We start from the raw sequence: 20,206 nt of genomic DNA on the forward strand, positions 1-20,206 counted from the left end.
CCTCACCTTTCCTGTTCCTAACCTCAGCCCAAACTACCTCAGATGGCAAGTCCTCATCCATCGTCCTTTCCACCACTGTAATATTATCTTTGACAAGCAATGCCACACCTCCCCCTCTTTTACCCCCCCCTCTGCCCCTACTCAAACATTTAAATCCTGGAACCTGCAACAGCCAGTCCTGTCCCTGTTCTAGCCATGTCTCCGTAATAGCCACAACATCGAAGTCCCAGGTACCAACCCACGCTGCAAGTTCACCTACCTTATTTCGTATACTTCTTGCATTGGAGTATACACACTTCAAGCCACTTTCCTGTTTACAGACACCCTCCTTGGAAATTGATGCCATGTTCCTAACCTCCCTACACTCCAGGCCCTGCACCCTGAAGCTACAATCTGGGTTCCCATGCCCCTGCAGAGTTAGTTTAAACCCCCCCTGATCTCCCTACATTTGTCTTTGTTGTCCCTTGCAATAAATGATAGCCTTCTGATAGCTTCCCAATTACTTGTATCTGTATTTAAATCTTTTATGATTCATATACCAGGTCCCTTTGTATCTCAGAACTCTCAATTTTTCACCATTTAGGGAGTATGCATTTTTTTCTCTTTTGCCAAAATGGACAGCTTGAGAATTTCCCACATTATACTCCATTTGTCAGATGTTTGCCCACTTATGGGCAAGTCCCCTTATGTCCACTTCACCATTTACTTCCAAAATGAGTCTTTGTATCAAAAGAAACCTTAACAGTCATATCTTTGATCCCTTCACCAAAGGTCTTAACATAAGTTGTAAGCATTTGAGGCCTCGGCAGTGATCCCTGTGACCAACTGCTTGTTACAACTTAATATCTGGAGGAGGACTGATTTACGCCTTGTCTCTGTTTCCTGTTAGCTCACCAATTTTCTGTCCATGCCAAAATGTTACCTCCACATCATGAGCATTTATTTTCTGCAATAGCATTTGTGCCACCTTATCAAATGCTTTCTGGAAATCTAGGTATATCCACCAGTTTCTCTTTATTCACAGCACATGTCACTTCCTTAAAAATGTCCAATAGATTAGTTAAACATGATTTCTCTTTCACAAAACCATGTTGACTCTCCCTGATTAACTTGATCTTTTAAAATGCCTAACTGTATCATCTTTAACAATATCTTCTAATATCCTCCTTCTGACAGATGGTAAGGTAACTAACTGTCTTGTAGTTTCTGGCTTTGTCTCTCACTCTTCAAGTAAAGTGTGAGACAGGTGGGGTCCCCATTTTATTAATTTAATATTAATCATATCAATTTTCGGCTGAGTGCACATGTGAATACTGTATCCATTTATATGGAATGAATTTGACATTTATTTTAATGAAGGAGTTGTTACGACGTCTGTGTGTAATGACCTTGCAGCAGAATTTCATTCTGATTCAGTCTGAGCATGACTGAGGCATATTTGTGTTCACAAGGCCAGACTCGACTCTTGAGATCTGTAACAACCAGTTCTGAAGAAGTGTCACTGGACCCAAAATGTTAACACTGCTTTGTCTCCACAGATGCTGCCAGGCCTGTTGAGTTTTTCCAGCAATTTCTGTTTCTGTTGAATTGTATTCATAAATGGCTTAAACTTTAACAATGCACAGTACAATACTTGAGATAGTTTAAAATGCACAGGACATAAAAATTAACATAAATTTTAAGTTTTGCTGTAACTGCAGACTCCAAAGAAATCTTCAGAGGTTAGAAATAGGATAGTTTATACTGGTCCATTCTTAGGTGAAGGAGAATACTGTCTTTTTCCTCATTGCTTTCAGCAAATTATGAAGCAACTTCATTTTTCATGATCGGCAATACAGTAATTGCTTTTCCACTTCTTAAGATTGAATATTTCAATGTTTTAACTAAACACTTTAATCAGATAATCCTGTATGAAATTCTGGTTCTGTAAAGCCTTTCAGATGTGACAAGTTTTTGGACAAAACTGCATTGAGCATGGCCAGAAACATTTGATTTAAAGCTCTTAATGCCACCAGAGGGGCCACTCAGAGGATCTCTACATCAAGTCCTGTCCATGATAGGCTGAATGATCCCATGCAGTGCAGCAGTTGGGTGATTTTGAGCGCCAGATTCTGCTGCTGATTACTGTTCATTGACCCCTGTTGCAAAGTATGTCTATACTAATGATAATAAGGAGGTGCTGGTGTTGGACTGGGGTGGACAAAGTAAAAAAAAAATCACAGAACACTAGGTTGTAGTCCAACAGGTTTATTTGGAAGTACTAGCTTTCAGAGCACTGCTCCTTAATCAGGTAGCTGTGGAGCAGGATCATAAGACACAGAATTTATAGCAAAAAATGACAGTGTCATGCAACTGAAACAATATATTGAACAAACCTAGATTGCTGTTAAGTCTTTCATCTTTTAGAATGGGTTGCAGGTTTTGGTTCATTAATATGTAAATCCCAGAACTTCTTTTAAGTCACATTCTCAAGATAACTTAAGATAACAAAAAAAATCTCAGCTCATAATTAATTAAAGGTGTGCGGTTAGAGTCTGTCTGTATCCCATTCTTGAGTCAGACTGGTTCTGTTTCCAAAGTAGGAATTTATAAAATGTTAATGGATTGACTACCTGCAGATATGTGCTTTTTGAGCAAAATAGAATGTGTCTGCAAATACAATTTATAAATTCTTACTTTGGAAGTAGAACAAGCCTGACTCAAGTTTGGGATACGTACAGACTCTAACCTCACACCAATTCACCCTCACTTGCACATCTTTGGATTGTGGGAGGAAACCGGAGCAACCCCAAGGAGACATGGGGAGAATGTGCAAACTCCATACAGACAGTCACCCGAGGCTGGAATCTAACCTGGGTCTCTGATGCCGTGAGGCAGCGGTGCTAACCACTGTGCCACCGTGCTGCCCTATCTTGAACAAGATGATATAGAAGATGAGCAAAACAAGGATGGAGTACAACTGAAATTCAAAAGCTATATATTTGAAGAAGGTGATGGATACACATGAGCTTTAGACATCTACGCAGTATCTATTTCAGGAGGAGCCCAGTGAAGAGTTTAGTGGAGAGGAGGAGGTAGTATCTTGCAATTCAACTTCTCTTGAAGAAATACTTATAATGCAAAATCATCCATGAATGGAGCAGAGGGTGAAGATGATGAAAATCCAGCAAGCAGCAATGATTGGAATTGAAATTTGTGAAGAATGACATTCAGGGACATGGCTGCAAGAAGAAAATGGACAAGAGATGAAGGTAGGATGATATAGCATACTTAGAAAAGATAGAGTAGATGATAGTAAGGAAGACTTTGCATGTGAAAGTACCTAATATGACACCATCTTCAGTGGATTGGAGGAGCTGCGAATGACACTGGAGTAAGAAATGGACTTTGAAAATTTCATTGATGCTTATCACAAAATCCAAACAATACATGAAGAAGAGAATATTGACGTTGGTACTACAGTGGAGGCTGGTGCAATTGCAACATTTAAAAGGCACCTGGATGAGTATACGAATAGGAAGGGTTTAGAGGGATGTAGGGCAAGTGCTGGTACATGGGACTAGAATAATTTACAAGATCTGGATGGCATGAATGAGTTGGACTGAAGGGTCTGTTTCCATGCTGTATATCTCTATGACTCTCAGGCAGCTGGGTCCTCAGTTTGAGCAACTGTATTTCAAACTTCTCCATCTTTCCATTGCATATGAGACATATCAAGAAGACAGTGACAAATAATATCACCCATTTGTGACTGATCTGTTACAGATTTTTTTTAATATACGGGCATGTGCATATTTTGAAAATGCTAGAATTCTTGGATTCTGGTTGTATGGATACAAGTTCAGCTTCATGGAAGTTACAGTACTGTATATGAATGCACTTGATATACAGAACATGAACATGGTTTGATTTTTATCCCTTCTCCAAGATTATAATCTGTGTTATTTTCTTTCAAATTTTCCAAAGTCTGTCACCTTTTTGTATTTTTGGATCTAGCTGCTGATGAAGGATATGCATATTTATTAGAATTCTCTGGCCAAAGTGCTTCCTTCACAACCCCAGAATCGAGTTACAGTGTTGAAATGGAATGGATCATGAAATGCTGTGGAATTCAAAATGTGTATATTTTCCATTTCCATTGCAAATGAGGATGTCCTGTTATGGAGGAATCCTTTTCTGAGTTTAATGCTGCAGAACACTAACCTGAAGATAGACTTTTACATTGTAATATAGGCACAATTTATTGTACAGTACTTCAAAGTACAAAGTTCATACAAATGTATTATATTTTCTAATGATTAGAAATAAAGCTTCACTTATACTACAAAAATATAAGCTGTCAAAAACACCTCAACCATGAAACTCCTTGATGGAGATGGCACCAATCCAATTTCTGCTAGAGGTTGAGTGAGGTGTGGATTGAGAATTGGTTGTGCCAGAATTCAGTTTTATTAAACAGGGCCTTTTAAAAAATATCTGGTGGATGTGGTTGTGGATTTGTTGGAATTTTGCCTCACCTGCCTCTGAAATTTCCTGGGAATGAAGAGTTCATTAGTTCTGTTTATGCTCAGCAGGGTTTTGAATTTAAACCAGAATTCTGTTCAACCAGGTTTCTGCCCTGTTTACAACTTCAAATTCTGAACCTGTGGTAGGAGTGTTGTGTGCACTTTATGAATGCTTCATATGCCTGACAAATAACTTGTATATGAAAGAAAAACAACTTTTCTTAGAGAGCCTGAAGTAGTTCCTTTTTAAGGGTCACTGATTAGGCTTGTCAACATTGAATTACACAGCACTTACAGCACAGAAATAGGCCATTTGCCACCCTTTAAACTCCACATGGGGCTTTCTCACTCTTGTTCATCTCATCCAGTGAGCAAAACCTTCTATTCGTTTCTCCTTAAGTTTCCCCTTAAATGCATTTAATTCTTGATATATTCCCCTGCCTTCCAAAATAATGCAGGGTGCATGGTTAGCATGCACAGAATATATTTTCTCCTTTTGTACATGAAATTTGCAGTTGCGGGCATTTGATAGGGTGAGGGTGTGGTGGTCTGCACAACTGTTACAGAGCTTGCTTTGCATTTTTGAGTAGTTGTCTGGTAGTTACAAGCACGAATGTTTGGCACCTATTTAAAGGCCCACCAGCAAACTACATCATACATAAGTAGGATGTCATTTAACAAAAGAAGCGTTTTATGGGATAATGCAAGAAGTGTTATTTAGATTGAACATTTTCTCAGCAAGAACAAGTTTTACAGTATTGTTTCTGAAACTTTTAACAGGAGTCATGAAGAAGGGTTATACCCGAAACAGTGACTTCTCCACCTCCTGATGCAGCCTGGCTTGCTGTGTTCTTCCAGTCTCCTGCTTTTCTGTTGTAAATTTTTAACAAGCAATTTACTTGTAGTGGCTGAAGATGTAGCTGATGGGTTTGTGTGACCCTCCTGTCTACACTTACATTTGGAGATGTATGTCTTTTGGTAATGCTCTTGTATGAACAGAAACCCAGTTCTTCTTCATGGAGGTGATATGAATTGCTGTTGCGCCACTTTATGAATGGAATCCAAAGAAAATGGAAATTTGGGGTTGTGACATAGGGAATGTTATCTAAATCATTTCATTCTGGATGTTGGTGCCTCTGGTTAGGCCATCAACCAACACCTAGTGCTAATGTCCTTAAGAAGATGGTGGTGAGCAGTCCATTTGGTGTAGGTAGCCCAATGGTGCTGTTAGGAAGGGGACTTCAGAATTTAGACCGTCAGGAAAGGTTTTCACAGATTCATAGTGTGAAATCCGTGCAAGAGATGTTATCACCTTTCCGAGTTCTGATACTGTTGTACCTGAATTTAACTGTTTCATTGATGTAAGTGGTTAGGAGGGCATACTTGGGGATATGATCAACATGATACTCCCCAAGCAGGTGGTCTACTCCCAGCTTTGAAATGGAAGGCAAGCCCCAGGTGGACAGAGAAGCACTTCATTAATACCCTCAAGGCCTCACAGGCGAATTGTGGCATTCCCACAGACACCTCATTGGCCAAGACCATCTAAAGTGAAGGAGGAGCATTCTGGAAGAGCACTTTCTGACTTACCGTCAGGGAGAAGTGGAAGCCAGGCAAAAACAGTGTAAGGAGCACGCTTCCACATTACTACCCCATCCACCCCTTCCCATGACCACCTTCTGTCCCAAGTGTAACAGAGCCTGCAGTAGCTGCATCGGTCTGTACAATCACCTGTGGACACACCCTCTTAGTGGAAGAGAGTCATCCTCATCTATGAGGGACTGCTGCTGCTGCTGTTGATGATGATGATGATGCTTGGAGAGGGTAATAGTGTACCAGACGGATATAAAACAAAATTGAGTAGATTTGGAAGCTGATGATCAAAATATATTAAATGACATCATACTGCAATTGCATAATGCTCCAAACTAACTATATCGGGTTTGCCATTCACTGAAATATTAAAATGCTGGAATGCAGCAGAGAGATCCTAAGCAGCTGCCAAATGTCTGAGCCTCTCACCACAAAGAGAGCCTAAAAAGATGGTGTCGTTATTGTTTTAAAGGATAAAGCTGTGATTTTAAATTAGGTACCTGATGGTGAATGGTAGGATAAAAGTAAAACTGGAACTTGACTTCAAAGTAAACCTTGCCATTAGGATGAGACACAGGTCGAACTTCATATTGGATACTATTGGATTGACCAGTTCTGTTCCTCAGCACAAGACAAATCCAACTCAAAGGGCAAATTTGAAAATATATATTTGCTTTTTGGCTGACATCCTGGAACAGCATTTAACCCCATGTTCTATTTCGGCAAGCATACTATCCAGGTAACCAGGCATAATTGTCTGCATTTTCACTTTGAGCTCTTATCCGTTTGCTACCTTGATTTGCCTTGATTTGGAGATGCTGATGTTGGACTGGGGTGTACAATGTTAAAAATCACACAACACCAGGTTAGAGTACAACAGGGTTATTTGGAAGCACCAGCTTTCGGAGCTCTGCTCCTTCACCTGATGAAGGAGCAGCGCTCCGAAAATTAGTGCTTCCAAATAAACCTGTTGGACTATAACCTGGTCTTGTGTAATTTTTAGCTTTGATTTGCCTTGCGCCTGAAACCCTTCACCATTTGGCTGTTACTGCTGTCATTTACCATGTGTTCTTTTCTTTTAATCACTTCACATTGGCACAATCTTCAGTCATTGTGTTTTTGAACTCTGGAAATCTACTCCAAACACACTTATTCTTGTTAATTTTCTCCTGCCTCTTCAATCTTCTCCTTTTACTCCTGTTCACTGTCCCATTTTCATACTGTTGCATTACGTGTAAGTCCTGTATAACTATAAGTTGCTATGCTTTGGATTATATGTGCAATTATGTGAGATCTTGCTATGTAGACAGTTGAATGGTTTGCACTATAGATATATACCCAATGACTCGTTAGAAGTTTTGAAATGTAAACTGTTGAAAAATACACAATGCACAAATTTAATTTCTGCAACTATGCAGACATTTTATACCTGTTGAAAATCAGGCTCTTTTCCTTTCACTTGTGATGAAGTTAAATTGTTCAAATAACTTGTTTTTCTGTAGACAAACTAAAATGCAGTTATACAGCATGCCAAGACATAGCCCTTTGGTACAAAATTAAAAATCACACAACACCAGGTTATAGTCCAACAGGTTTAATTGGAAGCACACTAGCTTTCGGAACGATGTTCCTTCATCAGGTAATAGTGGAGGGCTTGATCGTAACACAGAATTTATAGCAAACATTTACAGTGTGATGTAACTGAAATTATACATTAAATAGTTGATTGATTCCCTTTGGTACAAGAATGGATTACTCAACTTGTTTACATTCTTAATGTTAATATGCTGATTTCACAATTTCTGGTTCGTTTTCTTTAGGCTGAGTTCACATATGTAAAAACTATGCCTATTATCGGACATACTATGATTCTTCATAAACTGTTGACATGCAGCTCACAAACTACTTGTGCTGGCTTTAAAACTTTGACACAGCTAATAGGGCAGGACAGGATCAGAATCTCAGGTGCCAGCGGGATTTCCTAAAGAGACAAATGAGAATAAATGGGACTGAACAATGAAGAAGCTGAGAATATATGGTTAGAAAGTACTCACAGTATCGTATGGCAGGCCTGTAGTAAATAGCGATGAGCTCAAGTTATTTGGCAAGAGCTGAAGTGTTTGAAAAGCACAGCCAGTCAGGCAGCAACCGTGGAGCAGGAGAGTCGATGTTTTGGGCATAAGCCCTTCATCAGGAGGGCAAGGGAAAGCTGGTGGCTCAGTGGTTAGCACTGCTTCCTCACAGCACGATGGACTGAAGTTCAGTTCCAGCTTCGGGGGACTGTCTGTGTGGGGTTTACATGTTCTCTCTGTGTCTGCAATGGTTTCCTCCAGTTTCTCCAGTTTCCTCCCACAGTCGAAAGATACGCAATTTAGGTAGGTTGGCTATGCTACATTGCCCATTGGGTCCAGGGATTTGTATGCTAGGTGGATTAGCCATGGGAAATGCAGGGTTACAGGGATAGGGTAGGGTGATGGGTCTGGTGGGATACTCTTTGGAGGGGCTGAATGACCTGCTTCCACACTGTAGGGATTCTATGATACTCTGGCACAAGGAAGCTGTCAGCATCCATACCAACTCTATGTAGCAAAATCCAGTCAACCCATCTAATTTCATTTGTAGCAGGTTCCATGGAGACAGATTGTACACATTCTTCTAGAAAAATGTAGTTAATGTGAATGACTTTATATTTTAAAGTGATGGAATAAGTGGAACCATGTAAGCTCAAATTATTTTGAGACTTTGCCCTGGGAAGAAAGCTTGTTGGATGGAGATGGGGGATGGAGAAGTGCAAGTCCATTAAATCGACACTTCACCTACCATTGGACATCAGCTTAAGATTCACCGCGGCAACTTGCCAAATCTCCACCAACATCATCTTCCAAGCTTGCAACATAGAAACATAGAGAAAAGTATAAAATATGAACAGAAGTAGGCCATTCAGCCCTTTGAGCCCAATCTGCCATTCATTATGATAATGGCTGATCATCTAACTCAATAGCTTGCTCCTCTTTCTACCACCTATCTTTTCATCCCTTTCATCCCAAGTGCTGTATTCAGTTCCTTCTTGAAATAATAGTGTTTTGTCTTTGACTGCTTCCCGTGGTAGCAAATGCCACAGGCTCCTACTCTCTGGGTGAAGAAATTACTTCTTACCTTAGTCCTAAATGGTTTACCCCATATCCTTAGACTGAGAGTTCTGGTTCCGAACTCCCCCACCATTCTTCCTGCATCTCCTTTCTAGTCCTGATAGAATTTTATTGGTTTTGTATAAGATCCTTCCTCAATCTTCTGAACTCCAGTGAACATAGTCCTAACCAATCCAATTTTCCCCCATACTCGGTTCTACCTTCCCAAGAGTCAGACTGGTAAACTTTTGCTGCACTCCCTCTATAAGAAGAACATACTTCTTCTGATAAAGAGACCAATCATCATCCCCCTCATCATCTCTGCTATAACCTCGAAGAATCCAGTAGATTTGTTAAGCAAGATTTTCCTTTTACAAATCCATGTTGACTATCTGATCCTGCCACCGTTTTGTAAATGCATGGCTATGAATTCTTTTATAATAAACTCTAGTATGTTTTCCCACCACCGACGTCAGGCTGACTGGTTTATAATTCCTGGTTTTCTGTCTGCTTCCTTTCTTAAATAGAGGGATTAAATTAGCTACCCTCCAATTTGTCGGAACTGTTCTGAAGTCCACAGAATCTTGGAAGATGACCATCAATGCATATTTCTAGGGCCGCTCCATTATGCGCTTTGATGTTTCCTGGTTACTGCCAAGCAAAAGGAAGGAAAGAAAAATATCTGTTACCTTTGTGGATGCAGCAGCATAGTATGCATATATGGAAGTTGAGTGTGCAGTGACGTTTGATGTGTAACAATGATGCATGTTACATTTGTTTTCTTTACAGTCTTAGGAGGTTGCTACTTTCCAAAGATGCAATTCCTTCAGTTACAGAATTAAATCCATACCCTATTCCTGTCCTAGTGATTTGAGATGGAAAGCAAAGTCATTTGCACTGTTGGAAAAGGAGCAAAGAATTCTCCTGTGGCCTGGCTAATATTTCCCTCTAAATCAGTACCATTAAATTCAACTAGTTGTACATTTGTAACAAACATACTGAAATGACTTATGTTTGCTTGCAAAATAACAACTGGAATTTAAAATAGACATTCTTAAGGTGAGAGGAGAAGAATTTAAAGAACACCTGAGGGACATTTGTTTTATGCAGAGGGTGAATCACATGTGGAATGAACTCCTAAGGAAGTGGTGGATATAGGTTGAATCACAACTTTTAAAAGACATTTGGATAAGTACATGAATAGAAAGGTTTGAAGGGATATGAGCCTGGAGCAGGCAGCTGGGACTAGTTTAGTTTGGGATTATATTCAGCATGGACTAGTTGGACCCAAGGGTCAGTTTCCTTGCTGTATGACTGTATATGCACTGTGACACATTAGGGAGGGAGAAAGTTTCCTGACATTTTATTCCAGGTAGTGGTAATTATGAAGCCGTGAAAACAGAGCTTCCATGAAAGTCAGGGAGACAGAAAGCAGGAAGCACATAAGCCATATTAGCATCTGTCATTTGGAAAATGTGGCCGGTGGCATTGTTAATTAATTATGGTATTAGTGTAATAGAAAAGTTCAGGAAGTCTTAAGATCATAAAGGAAAGTGAGATGTAAAAGCAGTTTGAATAGAGATTAAAAGTAACAAAGGTAAGAATCATTTGAGAGTAGTTAGCAGGTTCTCCAACAGTAACCATAATAAGAAAATGGAGCAAACTTAGGGCATTCAGCCCATCAAGTCTGTTCTACCATTTGATCATGGCTGATATGATTTTCAATCCTATTCTCCTGCTTTCACGCTGTAACCCTTGATCCCACTGCTAGTCAAGAACCTATCTATCTCTTTCTTAAATGCACTCAATGACTTGGCCTCCACAGCCTTCTGCTGCATTGGGTTCCACAGATTCATAATTCTCTGGCTGAAGAATTTCCTTCTCAATTTAGTTCTAAAGATAGTCTAAGTCTTTACTCTAAGGCAGTCTGTTGGGCCCTAGTCTAGTGGAAAATTTTTTTCCATGTCCATTTGTCCAAGCCTCTCAGTATTTTGTAAGTTTCAAAGAGATCCCTCCTCATCTTTCTAAAATCCATCTTTGGACAGACCCAGAGTCCTCAACTGCCCCTCATATGACATCCTTAACCCCCAGGATCATTCTTGGAAACCTCCTCTGGACATCCTCCAGGGTCAGTGCATCCTTAGATATGGGTACCAAAACTGCTCACAATATTCTAAATGCAGTCTGACCATGTGGTAGGCTCGAGTATAATGAAAACAAAATGAGAGATTGTCAGAAAGATATGGCAATAATCAGGAAATTTTAATCTACATCTGTACTAGAAAGATCAGATGAGTAAAGGTGACCTAGATGAACAGATAGAAGAACATGCTTTTATAATAGTTTCTTACAAGAGCACCTTCTGGAGCTATCCAGAGAGCAGGCTGTAATAGGTGTGATATTGTGCAATAAAATAGGAATAATTAATTACTTGGCACAGATGATGACCCTGAGAGGCAACTATCACAATATGAATCTTACATTCAATTGAGGAAGGAAAGTGTTGGTCATAACTAATATTTTAAACTTAAATAGGGGAAATTGTGAAGGCATTAAAGCAGAACTTTAATGGAAATGTGGGGGACAGAAAGCAGAAAACCCTTAAGCCAGTTATGTAAACATTTGTCAGGATGAAGATGTTTGAAGGTGTTATTAAAAACATTATATAGGGGCCCTTAGTGCCATTCAAGATAACCAAGCAAAGTTAAAATGGCTTTGTGAAAGGAAAATCATGTTTAACCAATTTATTCAAGTTCTTTGAAAAAATAATGTGCTGTAGATAAAGGGGAACCTGCGGATATACTGTACTTAGATTTCCAGAAGGTATTTGATTAGGTGCCATTAGTAGAGTAGCTTTTATTTGTCATTTCTAACATCTACAACTGAGAGAGTAAAAACAAGACAGTGTTCATTATCAAGGATTATTGTGAAAAATAAAACTTATGATGTCCGTGGTAACTTATCTGCCTGTTTAGAAAATTGGCTAGCTAACAGGAAACAGAGTAGACATTGAGGCATCACTTTCTTGTTGGCTAGATAAAATGAATGAATTCCACAGAGGTCAGTGTCTCAACATTTTACAAAGGTGTCACGTTGTTCTGTGATTAACACTGCTGCTGTTGATTCCATCCTCAGGTAACTATCTGTGTGGAGTTGGCACATTCTTCCCTTGTCTGTGTGAGTTTCCTCCAGGTGCTCCTGTTTCCTCTTGCTGTCCAAATATGTGCATGTTAGATGGATTAGCTGTGCTAAATTGTCCCATAGTGTCCAAGGATTTGAAGGCTAGGCCATGGAAGATGTGGTGTAGACTTGCTGAGCTGAATGGCCTGCTTCCACATTGTAAGGATTCATTTATTTTATAATTTATATAAGTGACTTAGATGGAGGGACTGAAGATGAAGTTGCTAAATGTACTGAGATTATAAGGAATTTGGGTAGGTTGAGTGAGTGGGCAAGAATCTGGCAAATGGAGTATAATGTGGGAAAATGTGAAATTGTTTTGGCATACAAACTAAAAATAAACGTTATCTAAACAGTGAGAGGCACAAGATATGTAGGCATCTGGTTATCCTTGTAAATGAATCAGAAAGGGTTGCAAACCAGATACAGCATATTTAGAAAAACTAATAGAATGTTATAATTTATTGTGAGGGGAATCAAATACAAACATAAAGACGTTATGCTTCAGTTATTCAGGGCATGGTGAGACTCAATCTGGTGTAAGGTATTGGTCTCTACATTTTACTAGACTTAATACCTCAAGGGGTTGGATTGTCTTACGAGGAAAGATCGGACAAGCTATGTTTGTATCTACTAGAGTTGAGAAGAGGCACCTTGATTGAAGCAAGGAAGATGCTGAGGGGTATTGTCAGGATGTACAGAGGAATCTCAGTTATCCAAAGGACACAGGCGAGGAGTATTTCGTTTGGTTAATCAAATTCTGAATAATTGAATACTGGATAACATAGTTTAGCCAAGCATCGGGATCTTGTGATCTTGCCGGATAATCCGATATTTGGATAATCGAATGCTGGATAATTGAGGTTCCTCTGTACGTAGAATGGCTGTTTCCTGTTGTGGTGGTGTCTTTAGGATTGAGGTCTCCCATTTCAGACAGAGGTGAAGAATGATGAATTTTCTCTCAGGGGCATGAATCTTTGGAACTGTCTTCTTGAAAGACAGTGAAAGCATAATCTTTGAATATTTTTAAGGCAAAGATAAATAGATTCTTGATAAGCAAGTGTGTGAAGGGTTATAAATGGTAGGGGAGAATGCAGAGTCATTCAGATTAACCAGGATGTTCTTGAATTGCTGCACACATATTTCAAGACGCCGAGTCATTTTTTTACAACTCCTGATATGTATTTTTGTATTTATATAAGTGTTTTGAGGTGTTTTTGAAATAAGACTGGGTGCTTCAGAAACTTGGGTGTCTATTGGTTTATGATAAGAACATCTACAACTCCCTTGAACTGGGTGCTAACCATTATTACATAATGCATCAATTGTTAAAGCTATCAGTAAACAGACAGATATATTAGTAAGGGAACTCTGATAGCATTAGATATGAAATTTTCCATCCACTAAAAACTGCTTTGATTTAATTCAATTTAATGTAAGTTTCGGGATAGATGCAACCATTGGACAGAAATTAAAATTCAGTCCTCTTTATCAGGGTGTTCAATCAGAAACTGGATGGATTAATTAAGACAGGATGCTTAAGATGCTGCCAAGTAGTGAATACACCATAAAATCAAAACTCGTCAAGTCATTATCATTGATCAGACACAGAGTTACTGGATTTACAGATTTTGATTTATTTACAATTACTTAATTTGTAAGTGGAGTTGCTTGGTGAGTTGTACAGATTGAAAGATTCCTCAGTTCCAGTTCTGTGTTGGATTAGCTGATTTGACATTGATTGGCTGTGGTGAAGCTATATTAAGAGTCACTGTCTCTGAACTAGGGAGTGGTCAGAATTAGTACTGTTATTGTCTATCCTGTTTTGACCTTGTGAGTATATGGATGACAGGTGAGAACTGGGTTGTCCAGAATTTGTGTACAAAATCAAAGATTAAGCAAGATTTCTGAGTGTTGCTTGGACTGTGGAAAACCAACATAGCTTTTGGGGAAGTACAGAGAAAACGGAAATTGGAGAAGAAATTGTAACTTCAGAAGATTGTTGACAGAGGTTAATATAATTTGTATTATAAAATTGTATGTTTATACATATATGTGCTAGCTGTGTTTTTACAGTTGTATATTTGGAATCAGGTGAACATAATGGGAGTTTTGGAGTGTTCTGGATTGTAGCCATTCCCATAGCAAAGAAGTAACTATTTGGCTTTTGTTACTGTTTCAGAGCACTTTGCAGCCAATGAAATACTTACTAAATTATATTTATTATAGTATTGTAGGAAACGCAGAAACCAATTTGTGCATTGCAGGCTCCCATAGATCAGACAGCTGGTATCTAGCCTAAACCTCAACTTGAAAAAATATCATGAAGTTACTTTTTGTCATTTATGTAAATGATTTGGATGTAAACATAGGAGGTATAGTTAGTAAGTTTGCAGATAACACCAAAATTGGAGGTGTAGTGTACAGCGAAGAAGGTTACCTCAGATGGGCCAATGAGATCTTGATTAGATGGGCCAATGAGGAATGGCACATGGAGTTTAATTTAGATAAATGGGAGGTGCTGCATTTTGGGAAACCAAATCTTAGCAGGACTTGTAAACTTAATGATAAAGTCCTAGGGAGTGTTGCTGAACAAAGAGATCTTGGAGTGCAGGTTCATACCTCCTTGAAAGTAGAGTCGTAGATAGATAGGATAGTGAAGAAGTTTGGTATGCTTTTCTTTATTGGTCAGAGTATTGAGTATAGGAGTTGAGAGGTCATGTCCCGGCTGTGCAGGACATTGGTTAGGCCACTTTTGGAATATTGCATGCAGTTCTGATCTCCTTCCTATCAGAAGGATGTTGTGAAACTTGAAAAGGTTCAGAAAAGATTTACAAAGATGTTGCCAGGGTTGGAGGATTTGAGCTATAGGGAGAGGCTGAATAGGCTGGGGCTATTTTCCCTGGAGCGTCAGATGCTGAGGGATGACCTTATAGAGGTTTATAAAATCATGAGGGGCATGAATAAGATAAAAAGACAAGGTTCTGAATGTGGTTTGCTCACTGAGCTGGAAGGTTCATTTGCAGATGTTTAGTCACCCTGCTAGTTAACGTTGTGTCCTTCTTTATCTGCATGTAAGGATACTAGTATATGGACATCAACTAGCTACAAAACGACGTGACCCTCACTAGTATCCTTACATACAGATACATACTAGGACAAGCCAAACAGAGACACACACAAGAATTCCTAGAAGCATGGCATTCCAACTGGAACTCTATCAACAAACACATCCAATTAGACCCCCATCTACCACCCCCTGAGAAAAAGAGCAGTAAATGACATCACCACAGGAAATGACATCACGGAAAATGACATCACCAACCCAAAGAAAACCAAACATATAAATAGAAAGCAGGAATTATCAGCAGTGCTTCGCCCGGAGGCCCACTGCAGATGTTACCTAGCAGGGTGACAAAACGTCTGGAAATGAACCTTCCAGCTCAGCGAGCAAACCTACGTCTAAAATTCAACCTGAGCTACAAATCTTCTCAAAACTTGCTAAATAGACAAGATCTTTTCCCTGGGGTGGGGGAGTCCAGAACTATAGGGCATAGGTTTAGGCTTAGAGGGGAAAGATATAAAAGATACTTAAGGTGCAACGTTTTCAAACAGAGGGTGGTGTGTGTGTGGAATGGGCTGACAGAGGAAGTGGTGGAGGCTAGTACAATTGCAACATTTAAAAGGATGTGTATATGAATAGGAAGGCTTTGGCGGAATATAGGCCAGGTGCTGGAAAGTGGGACAAGATTGGGTTGGGATATCTGGTTGGCATGGACAAGTTGGACCGGAGGGTCTGTTGCCGTGCTGTACATATCTATGACTCTGTGTCTCTAAGTCTGTCTGTTCTTGGAGGCTTATTTGCTCTCATTAAGTAGTAGGTGACTGACAGCCTCAAATCTTCATTGTGAGTTTTGCCAAGGAACCTAAATTTATATAGCTATTGCAGTATTGAATCATAGAATCCCTATGTTAAAAATTACACACCAGGTTATTCTCCAACAGGTTTAATTCACCTGATTCTTCGACAATCACCTGATGAAGGAGCGTCGCTCCGAAAGCTAGTGTGCTTCCAATTAAACCTATAACCTGGTGTTGTGTGATTTTTAATTTTGTACACCCCAGTCCAACACCGGCATCTCCAAATCTAGAATCCCTATAGTATGGAAGCAGGCCATTTGGCTCATCGAGTCCACACTGCCCCTCAGAAGAGCATTCCACCCAGAACCACACCCACACTCCTGCACCTCTGCATTTCCCATTGCTAATCCACCTAGCCTATCCATCTCTGGATGTTATGGGCAATTTAGTACGGCCAATGCATCTAACCTGCACACCTTTGTATTATGGGAAGAAACCGGAGTACCTGGAGGAAACCCATGCAGAGAATGTGCAAACTACACACAGATAGTCGCCCAAAGGTTGAATCGAACCAGGGTCCCTGGCGCTGTGAGGCAGCAGTGATAACCATTCAGCTGTCCCATTTGAATACTGAGCAATGAAAATGTTTCGTACCTTCAGAAAAGTTATTGGCAAAAGTAACCTCTAGAGAATTAAATCAATAATTAAATAAATAGTAAGAAAACAAAAATGTTGAAGATTTCTAACCTGTAGTAGCAGTGGACTGTATTGTTTATAATTAAACCATTTTGGAATAAAAAAGTATCAGAGTTGGAGGGAGACTCAATGTATGTTGCCTTTCCTGAAATTTTTAGGATCAACCATTTCTACCAGCAATAATTGCTTTAAAAATATGCTGAGAAGTGTGGGAGAGTCAGTAGTGCAGAAGTGCACTTTTCTTTGGCAGTGTTGAGTGATTTGTAGTAACTTATCCACCTAAAAGCCGTTGAATGTAAAGTGAGACAAAGGCAATTATACTGTTGCTTTTGAGTATTCCACAATGGACTGTGTCATCTTACTTTTGAATGTAGAATTATTTCATAGCACCCATCTCAACACCGTGTTTTCTGTTACAGCACATACCCAATCATTTCTATCTAAAGCAAGTAGTAAGAATTTAGTGATTATTTCTGATCAATTTTAAATAGTATTGTGATTATGATGCCTAAACATGGGAGATTCCCAGTACAAGATACGTTATTTCCCCATTGGTAATTTATCAAAGATATTTATGTGACTTCTTCTCATATTCCTGGGCTCTTCCAAATCACTTGATGGGTGGGAGCAAAGAAATGGTATTAATTGGATAGCTTTGCCAAAGAACCTGCAGCAGTGCAGTGGATCACATGGTCTCCAGTTGCCTAAACATGGGAGATTCCCAGTACAAGATACTGTTATTTCCCTGTTTAGACCATTGGTAGTTTAACAAAGATATTTATGTGGCTTCTTCTCATATTCCTGGGCTATTCCAAATCAGTTGGTGGGTGGGAGCAAAGAAATGGTATTAATTGGATAACTTTGCCAAAGGACCTGCAGCATTGCAGTGGGTCAAATTGTCTCCATCTGCATTGCACATTGCTGTTATTCTTCGACTTTCTGAGCACTAGATGTCTATTGCATACAAGCACGGATGCGCACAGTAAAATCCTTCACACAGCAAATGAGCAAGGACATCAAATGGATTTCAGGGCAAGTGATCAGATTTTATTGAGGGGTGACTGTTGGCCAGTGCTCGAACGGAACGCCTTACTTCCAACCATCACTGGATGAGTAATCCAAAGGCCAAGTCCAATTCAATGCTAAACTGTCATGTAAGATGGTCTGCTTCTCAGCCCAGTGGAATCTTAGTTCCTGTTAGCTTCCTGCTTTGTTCAACCATCCATATAAAAAAAACAACCTTCTGCCTGTAATATGAGACTCGCTCAGCAAGCTCTGCCCTGTCTTTTATTGAGCCAAGCCCTTTGGCAAACAGGTGTGTGTTCATCACCATTCCAAATTGCAACTGACATTGCACTTGTTCCAACTAATTAGATTTTTGCTTCTGTAAGCAGCATTGTCATACACCATAAATGATGAAACATAGTTGACTACTAAATTGTTTCAAAAACTTTACATTGCATCAGCAAAAGTCTGTAGAAATAGGATGGCAAAGCCTCTACTGTTCCCTTGACAGTTGTGTGGTGAATTTAGTCTTTTGTTCAAACTTCTTGTTGTGTCTCATGTTGTTGTTAATGGCAAATGTCTGACATGGCAAGGAACTTGTTTTATATTGACTTGGTGTAGCAAAATGGCTTATACTGAGAGTCTAATTTTTTGTCCAGTTATCTGAAAGCACTGATTCATTCTAGAGATGTACTTTTGTCGCTGCTACCTGTTCTCTTGTTCCTTGCCCAAATAAACCCTGTCTGTTGAGCAAATGTGTATGTAGTGACAGTGTCAGCAGGATATTTGATTGTGGATGACATCACATCTGAGCACAACCTTGTCTTCACCTTTTATTCATATGGAGCTATATTACAGTCAGGTTTTGGCAGATAGTGCAGTGGTCCTGAAGACACGTTTACTGTTCCTGAAGCTGTTGTGCTAGAGATCATCTGGCTCAGTTCAAGCCACAATGCTGGTCTTTGTGTCTTAGTGCTTTGCTGGGTGGTAACTTAGCATCAGGAAGGCTCATTACTGTTTATGACTTGTTAGAGTTTTTTCTATAGCTAAGAGAACCAAAGTTATTGTTTAGTAGAAGGGTCACTGGACTTGAAATGTTAGTTCTGCTTTCTTTCTAAAGATGCTGCCAGACCTGTTGAGAATCTCCAGCAATTTCTGTTTTTTGTTTTAGAATTAATGCTTGCTTGATCAGCAATTCTTGTCCAAGTGGTGAAGAAAATGATCACTGTACTGATTTCTATATCAAATACAGATATTAAGCGCAAGTGCATCAACAAGAAATCATAGTTGATCTGTTGCCTAACTCCAAACACCGGCCTTTGGCTCATATCCCTTAATACCTTTGCTTAACAAGAGTGTGTCTATCTCAGATTTAAAATTAACAACTGATCTCGCATTAACTGCCATTTGTGGAAGAGAGTTCAGACCTCTGTCACTTTCTGTGTGGCTATACATTTTGGAAAGCAGCGAACAGCCTTGTTCAACTGTTGTCATATTACTTAGAGAACATTACATGCTATTATAAGGTTGGTCAAGAGGAGTTTAACTTAAAACCAGTTTGGGATAAGAGATTAAACCCCAAGAACTGTCTTCCTCTTCATTATTTTGGGTTTCAGATACTGCTATGATTTAGTGCACTTTCACAGCTGGCAACCAAAGGTGTTCATTCTGTTGCTAAGTGCATTGCATTAATTAAATCTGTTGAAACTTTTATAATTAGTTGGGAAGTCTTAAACAATCCAACAGTTACCATTGTATTTTCATCTGCCACGTACCTAATTATACAGATTAAAGGTGACCAAGAAATTTAAATTTAGACACTACCGATAGTTTATTTGACAACTTGGGTATATGAATAGGAAGGGTTTGGGGGGATATGGGTCAGGTGCTGACAGGTTGGACTAGACTGGGTTGCAATATCTGGTCGGCATGTAGTCTAGGTAGCTGTGGGAGTCGGTCGGTTTATAGTAAATGTCCATGTTGATTCGGTCGCCCGAGATAGAAATGGAAAGGTCTAGGAAGGGGAGGGAGGAGTCTGAGACGGTCCAGGTGAATTTGAGGTCGGGGTGGAAGGTGTTGGCAAAGTGGATGAACTGTTCAACCTCCTCGTGGGAGCATGAGGCAGCGCCGATACAGTCATCGATATAGCGGAGGAAAAGGTGGTGCCAGTGTAGCTGCGGAAGATGGACTGTTCCACATATCCTACGAAGAGGCACATATCCTACGAACCCTAGCTAT

The 20,206-nt window shown here is 39.6% G+C and overlaps 2 protein-coding genes across 5 annotated transcripts in view; one reads left to right on the forward strand and one right to left on the reverse strand.

Annotated features, from left to right (window-relative positions):
- LOC122543854 (spectrin beta chain, non-erythrocytic 1-like) overlaps window positions 1-20,206 on the forward strand; it is a 301,600-nt gene that overhangs the window by 185,441 nt on the left and 95,953 nt on the right. The gene's annotated exons all lie outside the window — the stretch shown is intronic.
- The window catches only part of LOC122543855 (RNA-binding protein 4-like), a 199,806-nt gene continuing 189,446 nt past the window's right edge, over window positions 9,847-20,206 (reverse strand). Inside the window, exon 4 of the mRNA XM_043682699.1 lies at window positions 9,847-9,877. Coding sequence (XP_043538634.1) covers window positions 9,875-9,877 — 3 coding nt within the window. The 3' untranslated portion in view covers window positions 9,847-9,874. The remainder of the gene's footprint in view (window positions 9,878-20,206) is intronic.

The sequence above is a fragment of the Chiloscyllium plagiosum genome, chromosome 45, assembly GCF_004010195.1.
Source record: "Chiloscyllium plagiosum isolate BGI_BamShark_2017 chromosome 45, ASM401019v2, whole genome shotgun sequence".
Taxonomy (NCBI): Eukaryota; Metazoa; Chordata; class Chondrichthyes; order Orectolobiformes; family Hemiscylliidae; genus Chiloscyllium; species Chiloscyllium plagiosum.